Source organism: Neodiprion lecontei, chromosome 4 (assembly GCF_021901455.1).
Source record: "Neodiprion lecontei isolate iyNeoLeco1 chromosome 4, iyNeoLeco1.1, whole genome shotgun sequence".
NCBI classification, from domain to species: Eukaryota; Metazoa; Arthropoda; class Insecta; order Hymenoptera; family Diprionidae; genus Neodiprion; species Neodiprion lecontei.
In genome coordinates this window covers 18,020,389-18,038,849 of record NC_060263.1, presented here as the reverse complement: position 1 = coordinate 18,038,849, position 18,461 = coordinate 18,020,389, and the positions used below count along the sequence as shown (strand labels likewise).

Below are 18,461 nucleotides of genomic sequence, written 5' to 3'. Positions count from 1 at the left end.
AATTCAGTAATTATAAATGCGCTCATAAAATTTATCACACTATTATTTAATGAATTAATTATAGTAATGCTTACACAATATTTTTGATGTGTTCGTGTACTATTACAACAACAAATTAATAAGAGACGTACCTACATCAACAACATACTTGACCATAATATTGACTCTGCTCCCGCTGAAGATAGCAATAGACCTGCTACTACATATATCCCCATTCCATATGTAGCCGGCCTCTTTGAGTCACTTAATCGTTTACTCGCCAAATATAATGTAAAGTTTGTTGGAAAAAATTCAAAAGATCTACAACTAGTTTTTGATACAGGCAAAGACAAGATCCCCATAGGCAAACGATCTAATGTCGTGTATAAAATACCATGCAATGACTGCAATCAAGTCTACATAGGTCAAACGGGTCGACATCTCAACACTAGAATTAGGGAACACCAACGCAACATACATGAGATTGAAGAACGGCACACAGCTCTAACGAAACATATTATCGATAAACAACACACTTTTAATTACGACAACACAAACATCCTTTGCGAAGAACACAATTATTATAGAAGACTGTTATTAGAAATGTGCAACATTGTAGGTCATACCAATTCTGTTAATCTTAGACAAGATGTTGAACATTTAAGCAATATTTACAAACCTCTAATCTCCGCCCACACAACAAATTTTGTTTAACCTTAACTACATACAAAAAATTATTTTGTCCCCATTTACAGTCCTTTCTACATAACTTTTCTTACAAAATATTTATTGTTTTTCTGTATAATTGTTTATAATAGGTTCACCTTCACTCTGGATTACATTGTTTTCTCCCATCAGTCGTTATTCACCTGTTGACTCAATTGGTTCAACCAACAATATTTCGTTAGACATGTAGAACTTAATTATAAAGAGCCTACCTCCACTTCATTGACACCTGTGAATTAATTTCATTGCTAAAACTACCTTCTTCAATAGCCTTTTAACACAATGACATACTGACTGTGAAGAAACATAGTTCTTTAATCTTTTTAATTAATGACTACCAACTTTTAACTCCCACATATAAAATAACTTGAAGATTGACATAGTCTACCGTCACTCAAAAGAACACTGTTTCCACCAATTGTAATTGTGAATTCGACTACATCTTAGTCCACATTCAAAAGGTAAATAACACTAAAAAAACATCCTTATCTCAATTAATCATAAGGTTCTTACTATCAACAATATTCAATAGCTCTAAGAGTATTACATCTACAATATTTATGTCTGATTACTTCTAGTACCATTATTTATATTATAAAATTCTTTTTGTTATTTTTGACAGTTTTTAAAAAAATAAATTGTTCTGAGGAGGGCCCATATCCGGGTCGAAACGTTAACTAAAAATACGTTTTCTTAATTGACCGATCACCAAGACTCTACAATATATAATCAAAAATAGACCATGCCAAACTTTTACTTTCAACCATTTCTTAAAATAAATTATTCAAGTTATGTTGAGAAAACCATAGCTTTTTGCATCTGAAAAAGTTCACATAAATGATCAAAGCCGATAATGTTAAGATGGTTGGTTGGCGGAAATCAGTACTGTGTATCAATTTCATTACGAGACAGTCGTACATCGAATATCGATCAATTTATTGTATTCATCAGATACGAAAATTTCTGAGATCATGTAAGAATAGAAAATACTGGAATTATGAACAAATTTTTGAAAACGAATCTTCTTAAAATGTAAGGTGAATCGAGATTCCAGTTCTTTCTATTTCGTTCAGAGGGACTTAAATATAAATTTAATTTCAGCACGAAATCGACAATCTCAACGATCCAGAGTTTAAGAAAAACGCGAATTGGCTGCAAATGCTGACGGCGTTGATCGAGGATCACCAGGATTACGAGGGCAAGGAAGCGAAGGTTCAGTTGAACGAATGGATGCGAGAAAGGGATAATCTACGCAACGATATCAAACGCGTATTCAACCAACAGTTTGGTTCAGTCTTTAGGACGTACCATAATCCGACCTACTTTTCTAGGCGTCTCTTTCGTTTCGCGGACATCTACATGAGCAACATTACCAACCTCTTAAACTATTCGACCACTCACACCTTTTACCCGAGGAGAGGAGTCATGCCCCATGAATACACTAACTATTTCGTATAAAACGTGCGCAAACCGAGCCAAAACCATCATGCGGTATAAAATATGCGTTACGAAATTGATCTCGAAATATTTGGGACTAACGCATCGTATTTTATTCTTTCCCAAAAAAAGAAAAAAAAAAGATAATCAAAATTCAAACGTATTGAGAAAACAGAAAGAAAATAAGCATCTTAGTTTCCTTCCTTTCAGATTACAATTTAAGATCGACCTCACACTATTAATACGCTTAAATTTATCCGTAAGAAGTTGACGAAATTTAATAGTTTTTAACTTTTCTTGGTAGTTAGATCGGTACAATTTTCCTTAATTGTAGTTTATTTTTCCCCAGTAGTAGAAACGTTGCGTGAAATTCAAATCCTGTGGGGAAATTCAATAGCTTATTTCGTAGCGCTACAGTTTGTGCAAGTTTATCGATAGAAATACCTAGGAATGTCAAGATTTACTTTTACGTTGAAAATGTTGCCAAAGCTTAAGTTGAGTTATAGCTTATTACGATTAAGAACTAATTGAATGATCGATCGATATATACAATAAGTTAACGCTACGTTATTCTGAAACGAATCGTACTCTTATCGTTGGACGTTTGCAAGTACAAATAGATATGTAATGCCCCCGAGTAACATCGGGATATCTCAATCAATCTGATCGAATAGATAATTACAATTGATAGATATAAACGCACGAGTATTAGCAATGATCGGATAAAATATTCGTCAGATATTAATTTATTCAGCTAGAATTTACCATGAGTAAAAAAAATGATAAAAATATTATTTGTAATGCGCGAAGTGAACGATGTTTCCGGATATTAACTGAAATCGCAGTATCTGATTTTTGATTTATTCATAAAAAAGTAACATTACACACGTATTGTAATTACAAATGAAGGCACGCGAAGTTAAGGATAATAACCGGGAGTTCCAGACATTTTTCTATCGGTTGTCAGGCTATTACCGGTTTCTAGAGTCTGTTGACATCTTGTCATTATTACATCAATGCCAAAATTTGAGTTTAGTAATAATTATGAACAATATGAAATTAAAAAATTACAATACTGCGTTCTTTTCCGTGTCTCGATATCATCATTTGGCTTGAATAGTTGCGTATCTCATGCCAAATTTCAAACGTAAGATAACCGTTACTCGTAGATACTTAAAAAATGTTGAAGCGAGTCATTATGCATGTTACATACGTACTATAAGAAAAATTACGACATACGTAATCGAATACAAACGCACGAGTACAAGTTGTATATTCAGTTCAGACCACATTCGGTTTTCGACAATACTTTGCAGCTCTAAATATTTATCAGAGTTTTCAGTTTGCGGAATCTATTTTTATTGTGACTAAATTGTGCGGGAGTCTGAGCCGAATAACCAGATTGTATCCTTGTGAAATCCTTACCTAATCACTATAGGTACTATGTGCATATAATAAAATGTAACCACCATCGCGGGATAACTTTTATCGTCGGAACACTGCCTGGGATGAATAACAATCCGAATGATGAGATTAATTACATAGGTTCCATTTTTTTTTTTATGTCAATTATAGCTTTATTTTATTATAAATTAATTTCAGCATGAAGTCAATCAATTGTTTGATCAGAGCATAGTAAGCGGTCTGGGTGATGTTTAATAACTATCAGAAACAATTCAAATGAAGCGTATTAATATAATACAATAATCAAGTCGCGTTAACGTGTCATGAAAATTTGAACAATCTTTATTGTGAATGTTCGGCAGATTCAGCCTCCCATACCGTTGTCACTGGGAGATCTGATATCATCGATCTTCAATATCATCTTCACTAATTGCGTGGCAAGTAAAATTTGCTGCTGCTTGCTCTTCAAAGATTCGATGACGTTCTGGACTTTCATGTCTGAAAAATAAAAGAAAGAACATGAATTTTAAAGATTTCAGTTTGTTAAAAACGGATTTGTTTATATAGAAAAAAAAAGCGACCAAGCAAACACAGAAGGTACATTTTCAACAAAATACACCTACCGGTTGTGCCAACGTTCATGCAATCGATTCCAAGACTAGAGTTTGATTCTGTCAACTGGCGCGCCTTGGCTTCAGCAAGAGCATCGACAGGAGAAAGTCCTGCGTTTTCTGCCAATGCCATGGGGATGGCTTCGAGCGCATCAGCAAATGCACGGAATGCATACTGCTCAAGGGTGCTGATCTTGTCGGCATGAGCGGCGCATGCCAATGCACAGGAAACTTCGGCTGCTCCACCTCCATAGACTATTCTTCCATCAGTTACGAGATTGCGCACAGCACAAAGTGCATCGTGGATCGAACGTTTCGCTTCCTCAATAATCTGTTGACAGTAATAAATGTGCTTACAGAGTACAGTGTGCTTTAATGAAAGGGACAATGATCAAAAACTATATTAAGCGTCGACGATTTCTTTCGGACTACAATGAATGCTGCAACTAAACTTAATCAATATTTTATAAATAAAATTTTGTAACACAATTTGATATGCAATTAATTTTTTTTTATTATCAATCAAATGCGTATATGCAAACTGTGCTATTTTCTTCTGCAAGGTGTCTGGCAAGTTAGAGGCATTGAATGACATCGCTGAAATTCTCCTTGCCATATTTTTTAACAAGACTATTTTTATAAATTAGGCGTCTGATCGTAATGTGAAAAAAAAAAAATGCATACTTACCATTTTATTGCCTCCACGAATGAAAATGGTTACTGCTCGTGAGTTTTTGCATTCCTCAATGACGAGCATGCGGTCCTTTGTGGTTCCAAAAGTCAACTCTCTGACCACACCCGCGTATCCCAATTTATCAGGAGTCAATTCTTCGAATCGAGGAACGATACGACCGCCAGTAGCGATGGCAATCAACTGAGGATTGAATAATCAGCATTATAAAAATTCTTTCTTTTTTGACAATATCTATGATTACAGTTAATTAATGAAGAAAGTGAAAAAACCCTCAGCTCTCATAATCATTGATCATTAGGGCCACTGCAACAGATACGTCCCAAGTCGACTTTGTGCTCAAATAAAGAAGCCCACAATAGGTTCGAAAAATTAAGTATATACATTTTCGAATGAATTAGAGGACTCATAATTAAGAGAACCAGACGCTTGGTTTCGTAATGCTACCCCCTTCTATTGCGCTTTCACATCATTGGGTTGTTTATAAATGGAACTGAATGCTCAGAATTTCGAATTTTGGTAACATGATGGATGATGCATGACAGTCTTCACTTACCTTTGTGAGAAAAGTCATGTGAATAAATTAACGATACGTATGTCACACTTTTTGGATTAAATTGACCGAGTAGATTCAATACTTCAAAATTGAATAAATTTCACCGACACTTTTATCGAATTTCTAGATGCCGCAGAATAAAATAAACTTATAAGCACCTCGATTTCGGGACCACCGACCCACCGAACAGCGGGCAGGTGTTCCTGGAGGAGAAGGTGATTGGCTTCGTCGTCAAATCCCCACTGGCAAATAGCGAGCGTTGCCCCGGCTTGTTTGACTTGAGATACCATTTGAGTGAATTTTTCACGTTCATATTCTCGTAATGCTCTGTAGTCCTCTACAGAAGTCACGTCAAGCTTATGTTTAGTTTTCGGTTTTGGCGGCTCAAATGGACAAGTGAGAATTGCCAATTTCACATTCTCCAACCTCTGTAACACATCGAGTATGGAAACAGTGTTATACTCACCGTTTCTAACGATTTTAATAAAAATTTACACTATTCTGCAACCAGATTGTTCAATAACATCACATAGGATGTTGATCTCAATTGAAATTTTAACTGTATAAACTGTACTTTTAAAATGCTTATTGCAAAATCGATACAGCATTTGAGTTTTTCAATTACTCAAATACACGAGAATCAAACATGCTGATAATACGGCAAGGTGTCTGGTCAGGCAGTGCATTGAAGAAACTGCTGAAATTCTCCTTGCAGATATATCAATACAACAATTCAAACTAATAGTGCAAAAGTTTAGAAGGTCAAATTTTTACGATGCAAAAGCAGACGCTTTTGTAAGTCAATTTCGAATGATTAGAATTAGTGTAACTTGTTCCTTAAATTAACATATGAATTTCATAATCACGAACTCTGTAAATGCGATTACTCGCAGGATCTTGAATGGGGAAGAAAAAGAAAAAATCGACAAAAAAATCGATCAATAAAAGGTGATAGTAATTACCTTAGGCATTTGAGGATGACTGAAGTCTTTGTCTACAACAACGCCACGAACTAACATTGTGTCTTCAAGGCGTCCTCCAACTTTACCCTCTAGTTTGATCAATTCAAAATTGACGTCTCGTGTCTCCAAATCAGCGACAGCCATCACTGCATTCACAGCAATCTCCGCCATTTGTCGGTGACACTTGTTGATGCTATAATAATAATGAATAAAAAATTAACGAAATACAACACTGGATGTTTGGAAGAATTTGACGTGTAATATTGACAAGTTGACGCAATATTATCTCAACTTGCACTCACATTTTGGATCCAAGAGTAGTCATGGCAGTCTTGATTAGAGGTTCCAAGTCTTTGAGGTTGACTGGGAAAGCCTCCGCAATAGTGTCTAAATGTTTGTTCGCACATTGGGCTGCAAGCTCGAAACCATCAGCTATTCGGATTGGGTGAATTCCTTTGTCTAAGAGCTGTTCAGCTTGCTCCATTAGCGCGCCAGCCAATACTGAGGTAAGAGAAGTGACAAAATTTGCGACAATATTACGATACAGTGAAGCTGAAGTTTGTGACATTGTATTTGTAAGAAAAATCGTCTTTGTGACTTGGGAATCGTTTTAAATTCAATAAAGCACAATAATAAAGTATATATGTACTCGTGCATCATATTGTGAAAATTGAAATGCTCAAATTATTCCAAAGTTTGAAAATAGCGAGTTTGCTTTAGTTAAATTGCCCAAAACAGACAAATTTACATAATGGCATGAATACAGATGTGAGACACATATCAGTGCGTGCAGCCAATTAAGAATAGCTGCCCAATGGTTCAGAATCTCAGATCGATGAAACTTAATGTTGCATGGTTTTTGTATTGTTTACATATGAGTTTCTCGAGACAATCGAGATTCACACGTCTCAACATGCTTCATCGCAGTGTAGAAAGTTCTGTAGATGCGTATATATTCATACCTAACAGCTAGAGAAGTGGGTGAATTATAGAAATTTGCATCGGATCTTGATAAAAAATTACTGAATTCTGTTGGAGTTTGTTTTATTCCACGGTATGTAGTTTGACGTTTGATTACATATTTTTTTCTGACAATAATTTGATTCAAAGCAAATATAATATGTATAAAAGAAACTCGATCAATATACTTTTGAATAAAACAAACCCAATCGAATTGAAGAATAGATGTTTGAAATTCACCCGCTATTCAACCATTTAGTCGTATATACTTTGTTAATTTACAATCCTTGATTCCAATTCATTGTTACTGAAATTGCCTTGTATTCCTTTTGTTTGTAATTTTCAACTAATATCATCATACCAATTTTTTTTTTCTTATTATTCCTCACTTTTGCATCCTATATGTCATTTTTAATGTTTTATGATTTAAATGTAGATTTGATGTTCTTACCAACAACACCAGTTGTGCCATCGCCTATCTCATCATCCTGCGATTGAGAAAGCTGCACCATCAACTTGGCGATTTCATGATCTACGTCCATGTTTTTCAAGATCGTAGCTCCATCATTGGTTACTGTTACATCACCATCGGAACTAACTAACATCTTGTCCAAACCTTTGGGACCCAAAGATGTTTTCAAAGTATTGGCAATACTCCGAGCTGCCAAGATATGCGACTAGAGAAGAGAGAACGAAATTCAGTTATTTTGATATATCATGAGAATCAGTCAACTGCATAATTACACACAAGTACTAGCAACGTACATTTAATTTTAAACTACAACTCCAATGTAAATATACCAATGTATAAGCTTGATCCCTGTACTTATGTTAGATTACAAATCTTCTGTAGAATTGTATCAAGTTTTCACCCTCAAAAATGTATTACAGGTTCTCTTATAACTTATTATTAACTTAACTATTCACGGTTTGCAACAAGATTTTATTGTAGAATGAAAGTTTTTACAGCACTTCGGGTTTATGATATCAACACAATAAAATATTGAAACAGAAATCACTGTTTTGAAATTCTAGGTGGAATTTACAAATGTAGAATTCCAAGAATACCGATATATGTCTTACTTTAGTGGAATTTACTATGATCTATTCAACTCCGGACAATCTTAAAATCGCAATATAACATTGATTCCTGGAAATGCATAAATGTTGCATTAATCTTACAAGCTCAGACCGCAGTAGTTTAACGAATACTGCGAAAATACTATTTCCCATCTTTCTCTCGTTTAATATAATTAATCAAGTTTACTACCAACCACTCAAAATATGTTTCAAGATGGCAGAAAACATTTCTTCAATGATGTTTAAATTGTTATGTAAAACAATATTACTTGTGTTCGCATCTAAAACTTTTGAAATTTTCACAACCTTGTTCTATCTGTTATGCTTGAGTAACAATGAGTTACAAAACATACAATGAATACATAGTCATCGAAAAAATACTACCAATAATAATGCATTGTGATGAAGTACAATAACACAATTTTTAAATCATGTGAATCTGTTAGAATATTAATACAGATTGTAAGTGAACTAGCTTGTAAGAAACACATCAGTAAGCGTGGTCCATTAATCGAATCACTCAATGATTCAGTTTCTCATATTTTATTTTATCTTGCACACTTTATTAAAAATCACAGGCAAATTTCAAATAAAAATTTTCCTGTGTCTCAAGGTGCGTAACTGAAAGATAAAATTTGGATTCAAGTAACATGTTTCAAGAAAAACAAAGTCAAAACATACAGATGGACTGGCTCTTCCGCTGTCCTTTGAGTTGAATCTCAAGTCGGACGTGGTAAAAAGAAAGTATTTTCAAGCATTACCGTTACTTCACCCATGGAGATGACAAGAAAGTTTTTTTCCAATAAGGTACTTACTGAAGTTGCAAAAATGTGAAAAGGGTTGTCTATAATTGAATTCTGACAGGAAATAAAAAGTAAGCATAAGATGCAACTGTAATACCGACGCACAGTGGTCCGAAAGCCCGAATTCTTGGCCAAAACCCCGAAAACCGAAAGTTATCATCCGAGGTAAAGCTTCACATATTTGTCAATAGATAGCATTAGACCTTTGAAATCCAAAAGGGCAGATGTTCAGATTCATTCCATGGCCTGTGGTAAGCCCTCGAAAGTGACCATTGTCGAGACTCGCGCGGGACTGTGGTGTGTGCACGCTTTCGAGCGCGCGAAAAAAAAGGCTGTAGTTTTTTCAATTTTCATCAAAATCGAGTCAACCAAAATGGATATTATTCCTCAAGGTAAGTGAATTACCTAAATTTTATGAATGAACCAAGTTTCGGAATTTATGGCGACGATATGAATGATGCAATACGAGTGCTGCAAAATAACCTATTTCATTGAATTGCATTACTATCTGTAGAGAATTAGTTATGATCCCCGGAGATCCTGCGGAGATCTTAACGATTCCTAGTGTGAAAAAGTATAGAGAATGTGAAACCGTTGGCATCGGCTGCTCGTTTTTGCTCCATTGGTCAAAAATACGCATTCTTTGAAGCAGTGTTTTGTCGACTCGGTCGGAGCCTCGTGGCCTGCCTCGTAGGATTAGTGTAGCGGGGCGACGCAGACAACGTCATTCATCAAAACGACGTCGATGATGAAAATTCAGATTGCGATTAGTATGTATCTTTAAAAATTATGTTATTTTGTTTTATAAGAAAAAAATCTGTATGAATTAAAGAAATTAATTTACAAAATATCACTTTTAACAAACTTGTACCATTTTTCACGAAATATTCCCGCCATTTTCGGTTCACCATTTTGAATTTCGCATTTTTGCATTCGTTTTCGGAATCGGCGACCCCAAAAACATTACTAGTATGAATTTCTAAAAATTCGTACCATTTTTTGTAAAAAATATCCGCCATTTCGGGGCCGCCATTTTGAATTTCGCATTTTTGCATTCGTTTTCGGAATCGGCGACCCCAAAAACATTAGTAGTATGAATTTCAGCGAATTGGTATCATTTTTCGCGAAAAACATCCGCCATTTAACGTGCGCCATTTTGAATTTTGCATTTTTGTTTTTTTTTCGGAATCAGCGACCCGAAAAACATTCGTACTATGAATTTCTAAAAATTCGTACCATTTTTTGTAAAAAATATCCGCCATTTTGGGGCCGCCACTTTGAATTTCGCATTTTTGCATTCATTTTCGAAACCAGCAAGCCAAAAAACTATAGGTATAGTAATACTAGCAATTTTCACTGAGAAATATTTGAGTTATTAGTTTTGACCAGGAATTCGGGCTTTTGGACCACTGTGCGACGTACGTATTATGCAGCAATGTCTATAGTCGACTGAACGAATGAGGGGGGAACAGGCATAGAAATTCCTTATATGGTTATAAGACAGAAGCTGTGATTGGATTCATTGTTAAAATGCCAATCATATTTAGCGATAAATTCATAATCGCTGTGAAATTGACGGTTTGCAGCTCACATGAGGGTGTTAAATGAACAACATAATCCCAAAGTTCGAAGTAAAATAAAATATCACGAATGCGCGAGGCTCTACCGGTTTACGAACACGTGACGCGAACAAAATTGCAAAGCCACCACGCGATCAGCACTTTGGTGAAATTAAGTAAATTAGTGTGCACGAAATAATGCAATTTATCTGAATTAATAAATGGAATAGTTATAATCAGTGTGATCAGGAACTTATAACAGAAAATGTAATCAATGGAAATTATAAAACATGTGCATGCCTCACCTTAATCGCATCATTGCCGGTCAAGCGACTCTGCTTGTCTTGATCACGCAAGATAATGAAAGGTCTTCCGTACTCATCGAACGCGATAGAACCAGGAAAAGACATGTTTCGAATGAAAGTAGTTCAAATTCCGTGATGTATGAAAAAAAGTAAACTCTGGCGATCGAACCTCACTGCAGACGTGCGGCCGTTTTATCACTCACTGCCGAGCGTCTTCAAGCGTCTTCTTCCTTCCAGAGTGTTCCACGGTGTGCTCATAAAGTAGAACAGAGTGACCTCAAGGGCTGGCCACATTGAACGCAGATGTTTTTTCGAACACTTCAACAAGCACACCAACCTACAGGTGCTCGGGTAGGTTTCTCTCTGTACTAGAGTAGAGTGTAATCAACTTTTGCCACATTGCAGCTATAAATACTCCTAGACAAATTGTTTCGTATGTTATTTCGTATAAACTACTTCAACGCGCATACCCGTCAGAGGTAGGAATAAAGATCTTTGACTTCAATCGGAAAGTTTATACTCCAGATAAATGGCATTTATCTTCTCGTTTCAGTAGCTGCGTTGATATTCCAAAAAATAAATCGGTCACTAGTTGGTTTTACAAGGTTGTTGCACTTGATCACGTAGTAGACACCAGTTTTTCAGCTTCTCTACTTAACGTAGATACTTCACTTACGGCTAGCTGAAACAGCGTTCCGGAATTTCAAAAATCCTGCAATGAATTTTGTAATGCACTATTTCGACGTGATTTTTCGAGCGAAATCGAATGAGTGCAGTTCGAATAGGCTGCAAACAACGGATCAAAAGTTACAGCTGAAAAACAAAAGATTTCCTTCGTCATATCGCTGCTGTTGATGCCACGCTCTTTTCGCTGCGTTTTCTGATTTCCTGGGGGTCCAATTAGTCAGGAAAGGACCATACAAATAGAATCTGAGACGAAAAATTTTTAGCTCCACAAATGAAGAAAAAACTAAGGTAAAAGGATGAAATGAACGCAAGGAATACGAATAAGAAATGAACACCAATTCGAATTACAAAGAAGAAACGTGATTTCGATGATCCCGGGGTGGTTTAGCTTAGCTACCGCGGCAAGGACAGCCCACGCGGCTACACCAATTTTGTGTCATTTGTTATTTATTTTCATGTATTCTAGATCTGCGGGTGTAGTAACCACGTTGGTTTCCCAACGCGTCAACCACCCTGGGTACAAAACTCAATCATGAGGTCCCGGGAAGGCCAGCGCAAGAATCCTCAATCGGCTTTACCCAGTTTCGCTCTCGCATCTAATTACTCGATCACAAGTACATTAGAAATACGATCCAACGTCATTTAATAATAAAATGGATCGTTAGGAGCCTCGATGCATCGAGTTGATAGTCCCACGTTCACACAGTTCACTGAATCACTTTCGCACACATAACGAGCTATTGCCAACAAAACTCACGTGTTATCTCTTCCGAGTTCCGACTAATACTGATCTGGTTTTGAATTCTTCGTCAAATTTTCGTCTCGCTCGCTCTCGCGGGAATTTTGAGAACTTTGGACTGTACTGTCTTGTTGACCACTCGCTGTAGTGAGCGCGAGATTAGTGTACTTGGTTTCATTCCCACACACATCGTAGTATTATAATACGTTCTGTCCCTTTCCCCCTCGCCTTACCTTACCTTTCTGTTATTATACATGGTTTCAAGTAATGCTCGTCCAAACTGCAGTGCTAGTGCAGTACACTTCTTAATTTTTTATCACATTCTGAGGTTGAGATCGCGTTAAACATCGGATTATAACTTAATAATCACATGGGGCAATAATGGGTCTGTGACAACGGCCGATTACGAAATTATAGTTCATAAAGCTCTAGTTTCAGCTGTGTCTTCTGCCTGTGTGTTGTATACATGCATCGCCAACATGCTCAGTTTCACAATTATTTCGCATTACTTATGCATTCTCTATTGAACTGTTTCCAGAATTTTCTACATGCATCTCTGAAATTGGTTCCTTTATACTTCAGCATATTTGAAAATCTCAGAATTTCCTCTCAATTTTTATCTTGCGTTTCTTTGCAAATTTATGATTCTATGACCACATCATCGAGGTTCAAGCATATTAGTATTGGTGATGAAACATAGAATAATTAGTATATACTAACTCAATTAAGGGGGGAGCCTGCTTTAGAGTCTTCACAAAATCGATTTTTTCAAGGATTTTTTGGGACGGAAAGAAATATCCGATTGAAACGAAACTTTCAGGTTTTATTGTTATATGTTTCAGCAGTCTTCTTAAATTTTTTCATTAAGATATATGTCATATTATGCCTGGTACAAGCATTTCACCGAGGCGTCTCGAGTGTGCATTTGTCGTGCGGCGGGAAAGGTGCAGGTCGCAATTTCCATCTGAAACAAAGAACCCAAAAAAATTTTTACTTCTCAATAGTATAGCTTCTAGTTAAACCAAGAAAATTCAACAAAAAGTGAAAAATTCAACAATGTTTGCAAATTAAAAAAAAAATTCACTTTAGATTGTTTAAAAAGTGGGTTAATATTAACTTTCTTAAGGTTTTTTAGGTTCAACTAGAAGAGAATTTAATCCCGAGTACAATGCAATTTGTCTCGTTTCGATAGGACGTTTAGTTTTTTCCCTATATTTCCCGCCAATTAGGAAAAATCGTAAAAATGAAAAACCGAGAAATCGTGTGTCAAAGTTTTCGTATATAAAAAATCGTAATTTTCTTGAACTTACCGCATTAATATGCTAATCAGCGACTCCTGGTCCATAGAGTTGCCCTTCAGACTTTTCAAAAAACTGGTTCAGACTCTTCAAAAAACTGGTTCAAAACTTCAAAAAACTTCAAAAAACCGCTCGTATACCTGCTCGACGCTTGCTCACTATTTCTTCTGTAACTCCGAAAATATTTCGAATTTGCGTCTGAAATTTTAGGGACACATTCTTGGATAGTTTGGGAAGACATTTATGCAAAAAAAAAGATATTTTGAAGCCTCTAAAGCAGGCTCCCCCCTTAAGTGGGTAATTTCAGCAAGAGAATGGGCAGTCAATAACTTCGAGTCTGAAAGAATTGATGGTAAAAATAACATTTTGATAAATCGGTTTTTACTTTATTTACATTCTTTAAATTACATGACATATACAGTACTAATTAGCCACCGCAGCAATTTGGTCCTCCGAATCTTCGACAATTTTGCTAGGAACCCAAACGGAATTGTTCAACTTTCTGGCACGTTCCTCCAAAATTCCATATGCAAAATGATTCAAAAGAATTCCAGCGGGAAGTGCAACTCCCTGGAATCTGTACAAGGTTCCGTACTCGTCGGTGGACAATTTGTGCACAGAAGCGACGGTGCACCTGCCGATGATCCCAGTGTTGCCAATCATAGGTCCTTTGCTAACATCGATGTGATCCCCAATACGATAGAGAGTGACGCTGTCCTCACTGTGCCTTGCGATATTTGGTATCTGTTCACTCTTGTAGGGATTATCCTGGAACATTTCGAGCGCTATGCTTTCTCCGACGACCAGACGCTCAATTGGTAGGTTTTTCTGACTGAGTTTGATGTACAGAGCAGACAAGGATTGCAGCTCTGCGACTGTTGGTTTCCAATCTTCGAAGCCAAGGGAAATGTCGTGCAGAAAACTACCCGACCTGACGTTTGGTATCGGAAAACTATGAAGGTGGATGCTGATGCTGTCTTTGAATGCGGTTTCAGCTACGGCACCCATCATCAGCGAACAGGACCGCCAGAAGGCTTTGTTCACAACCTGCGATTCTGGTGATGCCATTGTAACGAACTTTATCTCGCACTCGGAGTTGAACGGTCTGTGCATGTCCCAGGGGGTCCCGTTGACTTCGGCGAGGGCGGCGACCTTCGTTACGCCCTCCGAAATGTGCTTAGCACAGTCAAAGGGCGTAGATAAATGCTTGTTCATTACGAGCGTAATTTCGTCCGACGGTCCCGAGTACTTAACCTCTATTTTCTCGATACGACCCACCGCTGCTCTCTGACGTTTCGCCTCGCTGTCGAATAACTCGTTTCGCTTTTTTCTGGCCTCTGATTTGGTCAGTGTGCTCAGGCACCGCCTCAGCATTGGTACCTGCAGTCGTAAACTCGTCCAATTTATCATTTTGTGGCTTGTTGTAGATTTTTGATTTTGAGGTTAGCACGAGCCAGACAACTTGCTAACAGCTTACAACCGCTGGCCACCGGTGCTTCGTTTACAAAGCTACCGTTTTTTAACAACAAAACCGCATATTAACGGCACAGTGTGGAATCCTTTCTCGGCGAGCGACGCTCTCTGATGCTCGGCTCTCAGACACTTGTTTTCTTTCAATATTAGTTCTTTCTCTTCACTGCAAGCTTTTCGTTCGTTAACTCGTTTCAATAATTCGTATCGCAATTCTTCGTGCACGCATGTACCTTGGATCACGGATAGAGCACACTCACGCAACTTAACGCTCATCACGCGCATGATCTATTCGATTCTGAAGCAGTGCTGCCAAGTGCCACCAAAAATAGCAATGCACAGTGTGTCTCTACGGCTTTAGCACTTACGGTGCTACCTTCATATCGCGAAATACAATGCGCCAACAATGTTCAACAGATCATTTTACATTACTTTCAACTCTCACCGACTGCCTTAATCGAAGAGACCAACTGTACGGTATTCGAAAAATTCAAAATAGTCGGTATTAGACTGACGACTTTTTGGCGTTTATAACAACTATATTCATCTCAGATTACGGGATATTTAGTAATTCATTAATCACCCGAATGAAAACCAATTCTCCATTTTCGATTCTCTTGAAAAATTGTAATATCTGCAATTAGCAGCGATTGGTAATGTCGCGAGTAATATGTCCTCGACAAGGGGGTAATTCTTTCGTGATGTCGATTTACCCAGTTGGCAAAACTGACGACTACAGCTGATCGAGATCGAGGGAGGTTCTACGATTGGTAAACGCAATGCAAGGGCATGAGAAGGCGAAGAGATGATTTCACCATTTGTACGTATGTAGTGTGAGATAGAAAGGTGAAACTTCGGATGCTCGTCACCGGGGCAGAAGAAGGGCTGTATCGTATTTCGGAGATAGCTGTCGATTTCGGGGCTGAGGGTGATAGCTGGTGGACAGAATGGCGGGACTCGAGGGGTACGATAGACATTACGGAACTCGTCCGATCGAGCCGTGGGAGGTCGGTGCTGCGTTCCCGAGCAAATACCACGGCCGAGAGGTTATACGTCCCCTAGATGTCCCCGTGGTTCACCCCCTCGCAGAAGACAGTCCACCCCCAGAAGACGGTGAGACATCTCTCGCTCATATCGCACTTTTTGCACGAATGCTTATATCGTACGATATCACGCACTTGCACTCCTCAGTCGTTTTTGAGTCGAGCGGAAGTATCGGCTCGTTCACACAAATGTCATTTCAGATCTGACCGTAAAAAGATACGTCGGATTAGGCTGCGGTCTTGCAAGTCTGATTACGGAAAATCTACTGATACACCCCTTCATTGTACTTCGAAGACAGTGCCAAGTGAACCCTAGCGCCGTCAAGTATCATTTAGTTCCGATAACTTTAGTGCCCATCATCATACGGCTACATCAAACCCAGGGCTTGAACACTCTCTGGAAAGGAATTGGCTCCACACTTCTCGTCAGGGGTTTGACTCTCGCTGTCGAAGACCTCGTGTCAAAAATCACACCCTGGCCCAAGTAAGGTTACTGTAAACAATTTCTTTTGTTGGATGTTGGATCTTTCTAAATTGTAACGTTATACTTTTCTGATTACAGGGAGATTACTTGCAACAGTTCGTTGAGGTCTTTTGGACAGCATTTGCTTCTCAAGTGGTAATTACACAATTATAAATTGTTTTTGTTGTGTGATTCTGTGATGAAAGTCACCAGTGTCATCGTACCTTCTTCGATTCATTGATTGATCACCCTTGCAGCGTGTCGATTGGGATAGTAACACCATTCTACTCTGCTTCATTAGTAGAAACAGTTCAGTCAGAAATTGCTTCTGAACGTCCAGGGATCTTGGATGTATTCAGAGATGGAGCCATCAGGCTACTTGAAGTAGGAAATAAAGGGAGATTGATTCCAATTTATGCTCTGTTACCGCCAACGATTGCCTATGGAGTGACAAAGTACCTTTTCACTCTAATTGTGAGAGGAGTTACCAGCCGAATAATGCACGTTAGACACAAGCATTCTCAACAACTGAGGGTTTGCATTTTGTACACTTCTTTTACTGAAACAGGTTTGACAAAAATTTGTGAATAAATTAAAAATATTCAAAATTAATTTTCAGGGAGCTTATAGCAGAGATTTGGTCTCTGAATCAGTGGTTCAAGACATAGAACTGCACTCTATACTCGTATCCATGTGTGCAGCTGACATCATTTTTTATCCCTTGGAGACGGTGATTCACCGGCTACACTTGCAGGGCACAAGAACTATAATAGATAATCTTGACACGGGACGAAGCGTTACGCCGTTACTGACAGGATACAGTGGGGCTATCGACTGTTATCGAACGATTATATCTACAGAGGGTCCTTTCGGATTGTACAAAGGGTTCGGTTCACTGATACTGCAATTCGCAGCTCATGTATTAGTTATACGAGCAACTAAATGGATACTTACCGAATTGACTGGGGTAATGAGGCCAAAAGCAAAAACCATAAAACCACCACCGCTCAATTACTACAACGATATTTGAGCCGGATATTTTTCTTTGATTTTTAACAAGTTTATAGTAATATAACTTTGTATGAAATATTTTACTATTAACAATTTTTCTCCGATTGTTATTTATTTTTTTTTTTTTCTTGTAAACATTAAAATTGTTAGCAAGAATCATATTACGTTTGTGATCTCTCATAAGTTTTCGGTCGAATTAATTATCGACGATTACTAACGACTATACCACTTACTAACAAGTGCGTTAGTTCCTTCAAGTCGAGCGATAATGACGTGAACGTACTATGTGCGTGTAGTTACATTGACATGCGAGTGTAGCCCGTGGTTATCAGTTATTCATGAATCCTATTTATTTAAAAAACCCTAAGACATATAATTGTATAAAATGATCGATTTGATAAACAAATTTCAATTTCTCATCGAATATACGACATTTATTTTGAAATTTAATCAGAGCTTCGTTTTTTTTATCATTGGGTAATCGGCTGGGAGGATATAATTCTTTCGCCGTTTTCTGTAGGACGTTTGCCCAAGAAACACCAATCCAAATATTGAACTAACTCAAATGTATTTTAATGTTTGTAGTGGACACACAAGTAAATTATACTGGCAACTTTTCCACTGACATATCTATTAAAATACTCTCTTCTCCGACGTTAATAGATTATGAAGGTTCT

General features: G+C 37.5%; 3 protein-coding genes and 1 long non-coding RNA gene across 6 annotated transcripts; 2 read left to right on the top strand and 2 right to left on the bottom strand.

Annotated features, from left to right (window-relative positions):
- The first annotated feature begins 598 nt into the window (after nt 1-598).
- On the top strand, nt 599-3,355 carry LOC124294048. Its single transcript, XR_006903939.1, has 2 exons — nt 599-1,166; nt 1,807-3,355. It is a non-coding gene; the product is annotated as an uncharacterized LOC124294048 (long non-coding RNA).
- LOC124294047 (T-complex protein 1 subunit epsilon-like) lies at nt 2,990-11,305 on the bottom strand. Of its 3 annotated transcripts, none has more exons than XM_046737660.1 (10): nt 10,446-10,514; nt 9,222-9,335; nt 7,778-8,003; nt 6,669-6,867; nt 6,367-6,559; nt 5,563-5,832; nt 4,846-5,031; nt 4,170-4,488; nt 3,925-4,044; nt 2,990-3,804 (listed from the first exon to the last, which is right to left on the bottom strand). In XM_046737660.1, exons 1-10 carry the CDS (start codon nt 10,509-10,511, stop codon nt 3,752-3,754), a joined length of 1,746 nt encoding a protein of 581 aa, XP_046593616.1. In that variant the 5' UTR covers nt 10,512-10,514; the 3' UTR covers nt 2,990-3,751. The 3 variants fall into 3 exon arrangements, with proteins under 3 accessions (XP_046593616.1, XP_046593617.1, XP_046593619.1); XM_046737661.1 differs by lacking the exon at nt 10,446-10,514 and adding an exon at nt 10,081-10,112; XM_046737663.1 differs by lacking the exons at nt 9,222-9,335; nt 10,446-10,514 and adding an exon at nt 11,074-11,305.
- On the top strand, nt 9,104-18,138 carry LOC107226547 (solute carrier family 25 member 46). Its single transcript, XM_046737664.1, has 6 exons — nt 9,104-9,108; nt 16,203-16,380; nt 16,512-16,794; nt 16,873-16,929; nt 17,031-17,307; nt 17,393-18,138. The coding sequence occupies exons 2-6, from the start codon at nt 16,215-16,217 to the stop codon at nt 17,801-17,803; spliced, it is 1,194 nt and encodes a 397-aa protein (XP_046593620.1). The 5' UTR covers nt 9,104-9,108; nt 16,203-16,214; the 3' UTR covers nt 17,804-18,138.
- LOC107226548 (39S ribosomal protein L39, mitochondrial) lies at nt 14,162-15,581 on the bottom strand. Its single transcript, XM_015667395.2, has one exon. It carries the CDS (start codon nt 15,205-15,207, stop codon nt 14,221-14,223), a length of 987 nt encoding a protein of 328 aa, XP_015522881.1. The 5' UTR covers nt 15,208-15,581; the 3' UTR covers nt 14,162-14,220.
- Nucleotides 18,139-18,461: the final 323 nt, after the last annotated feature.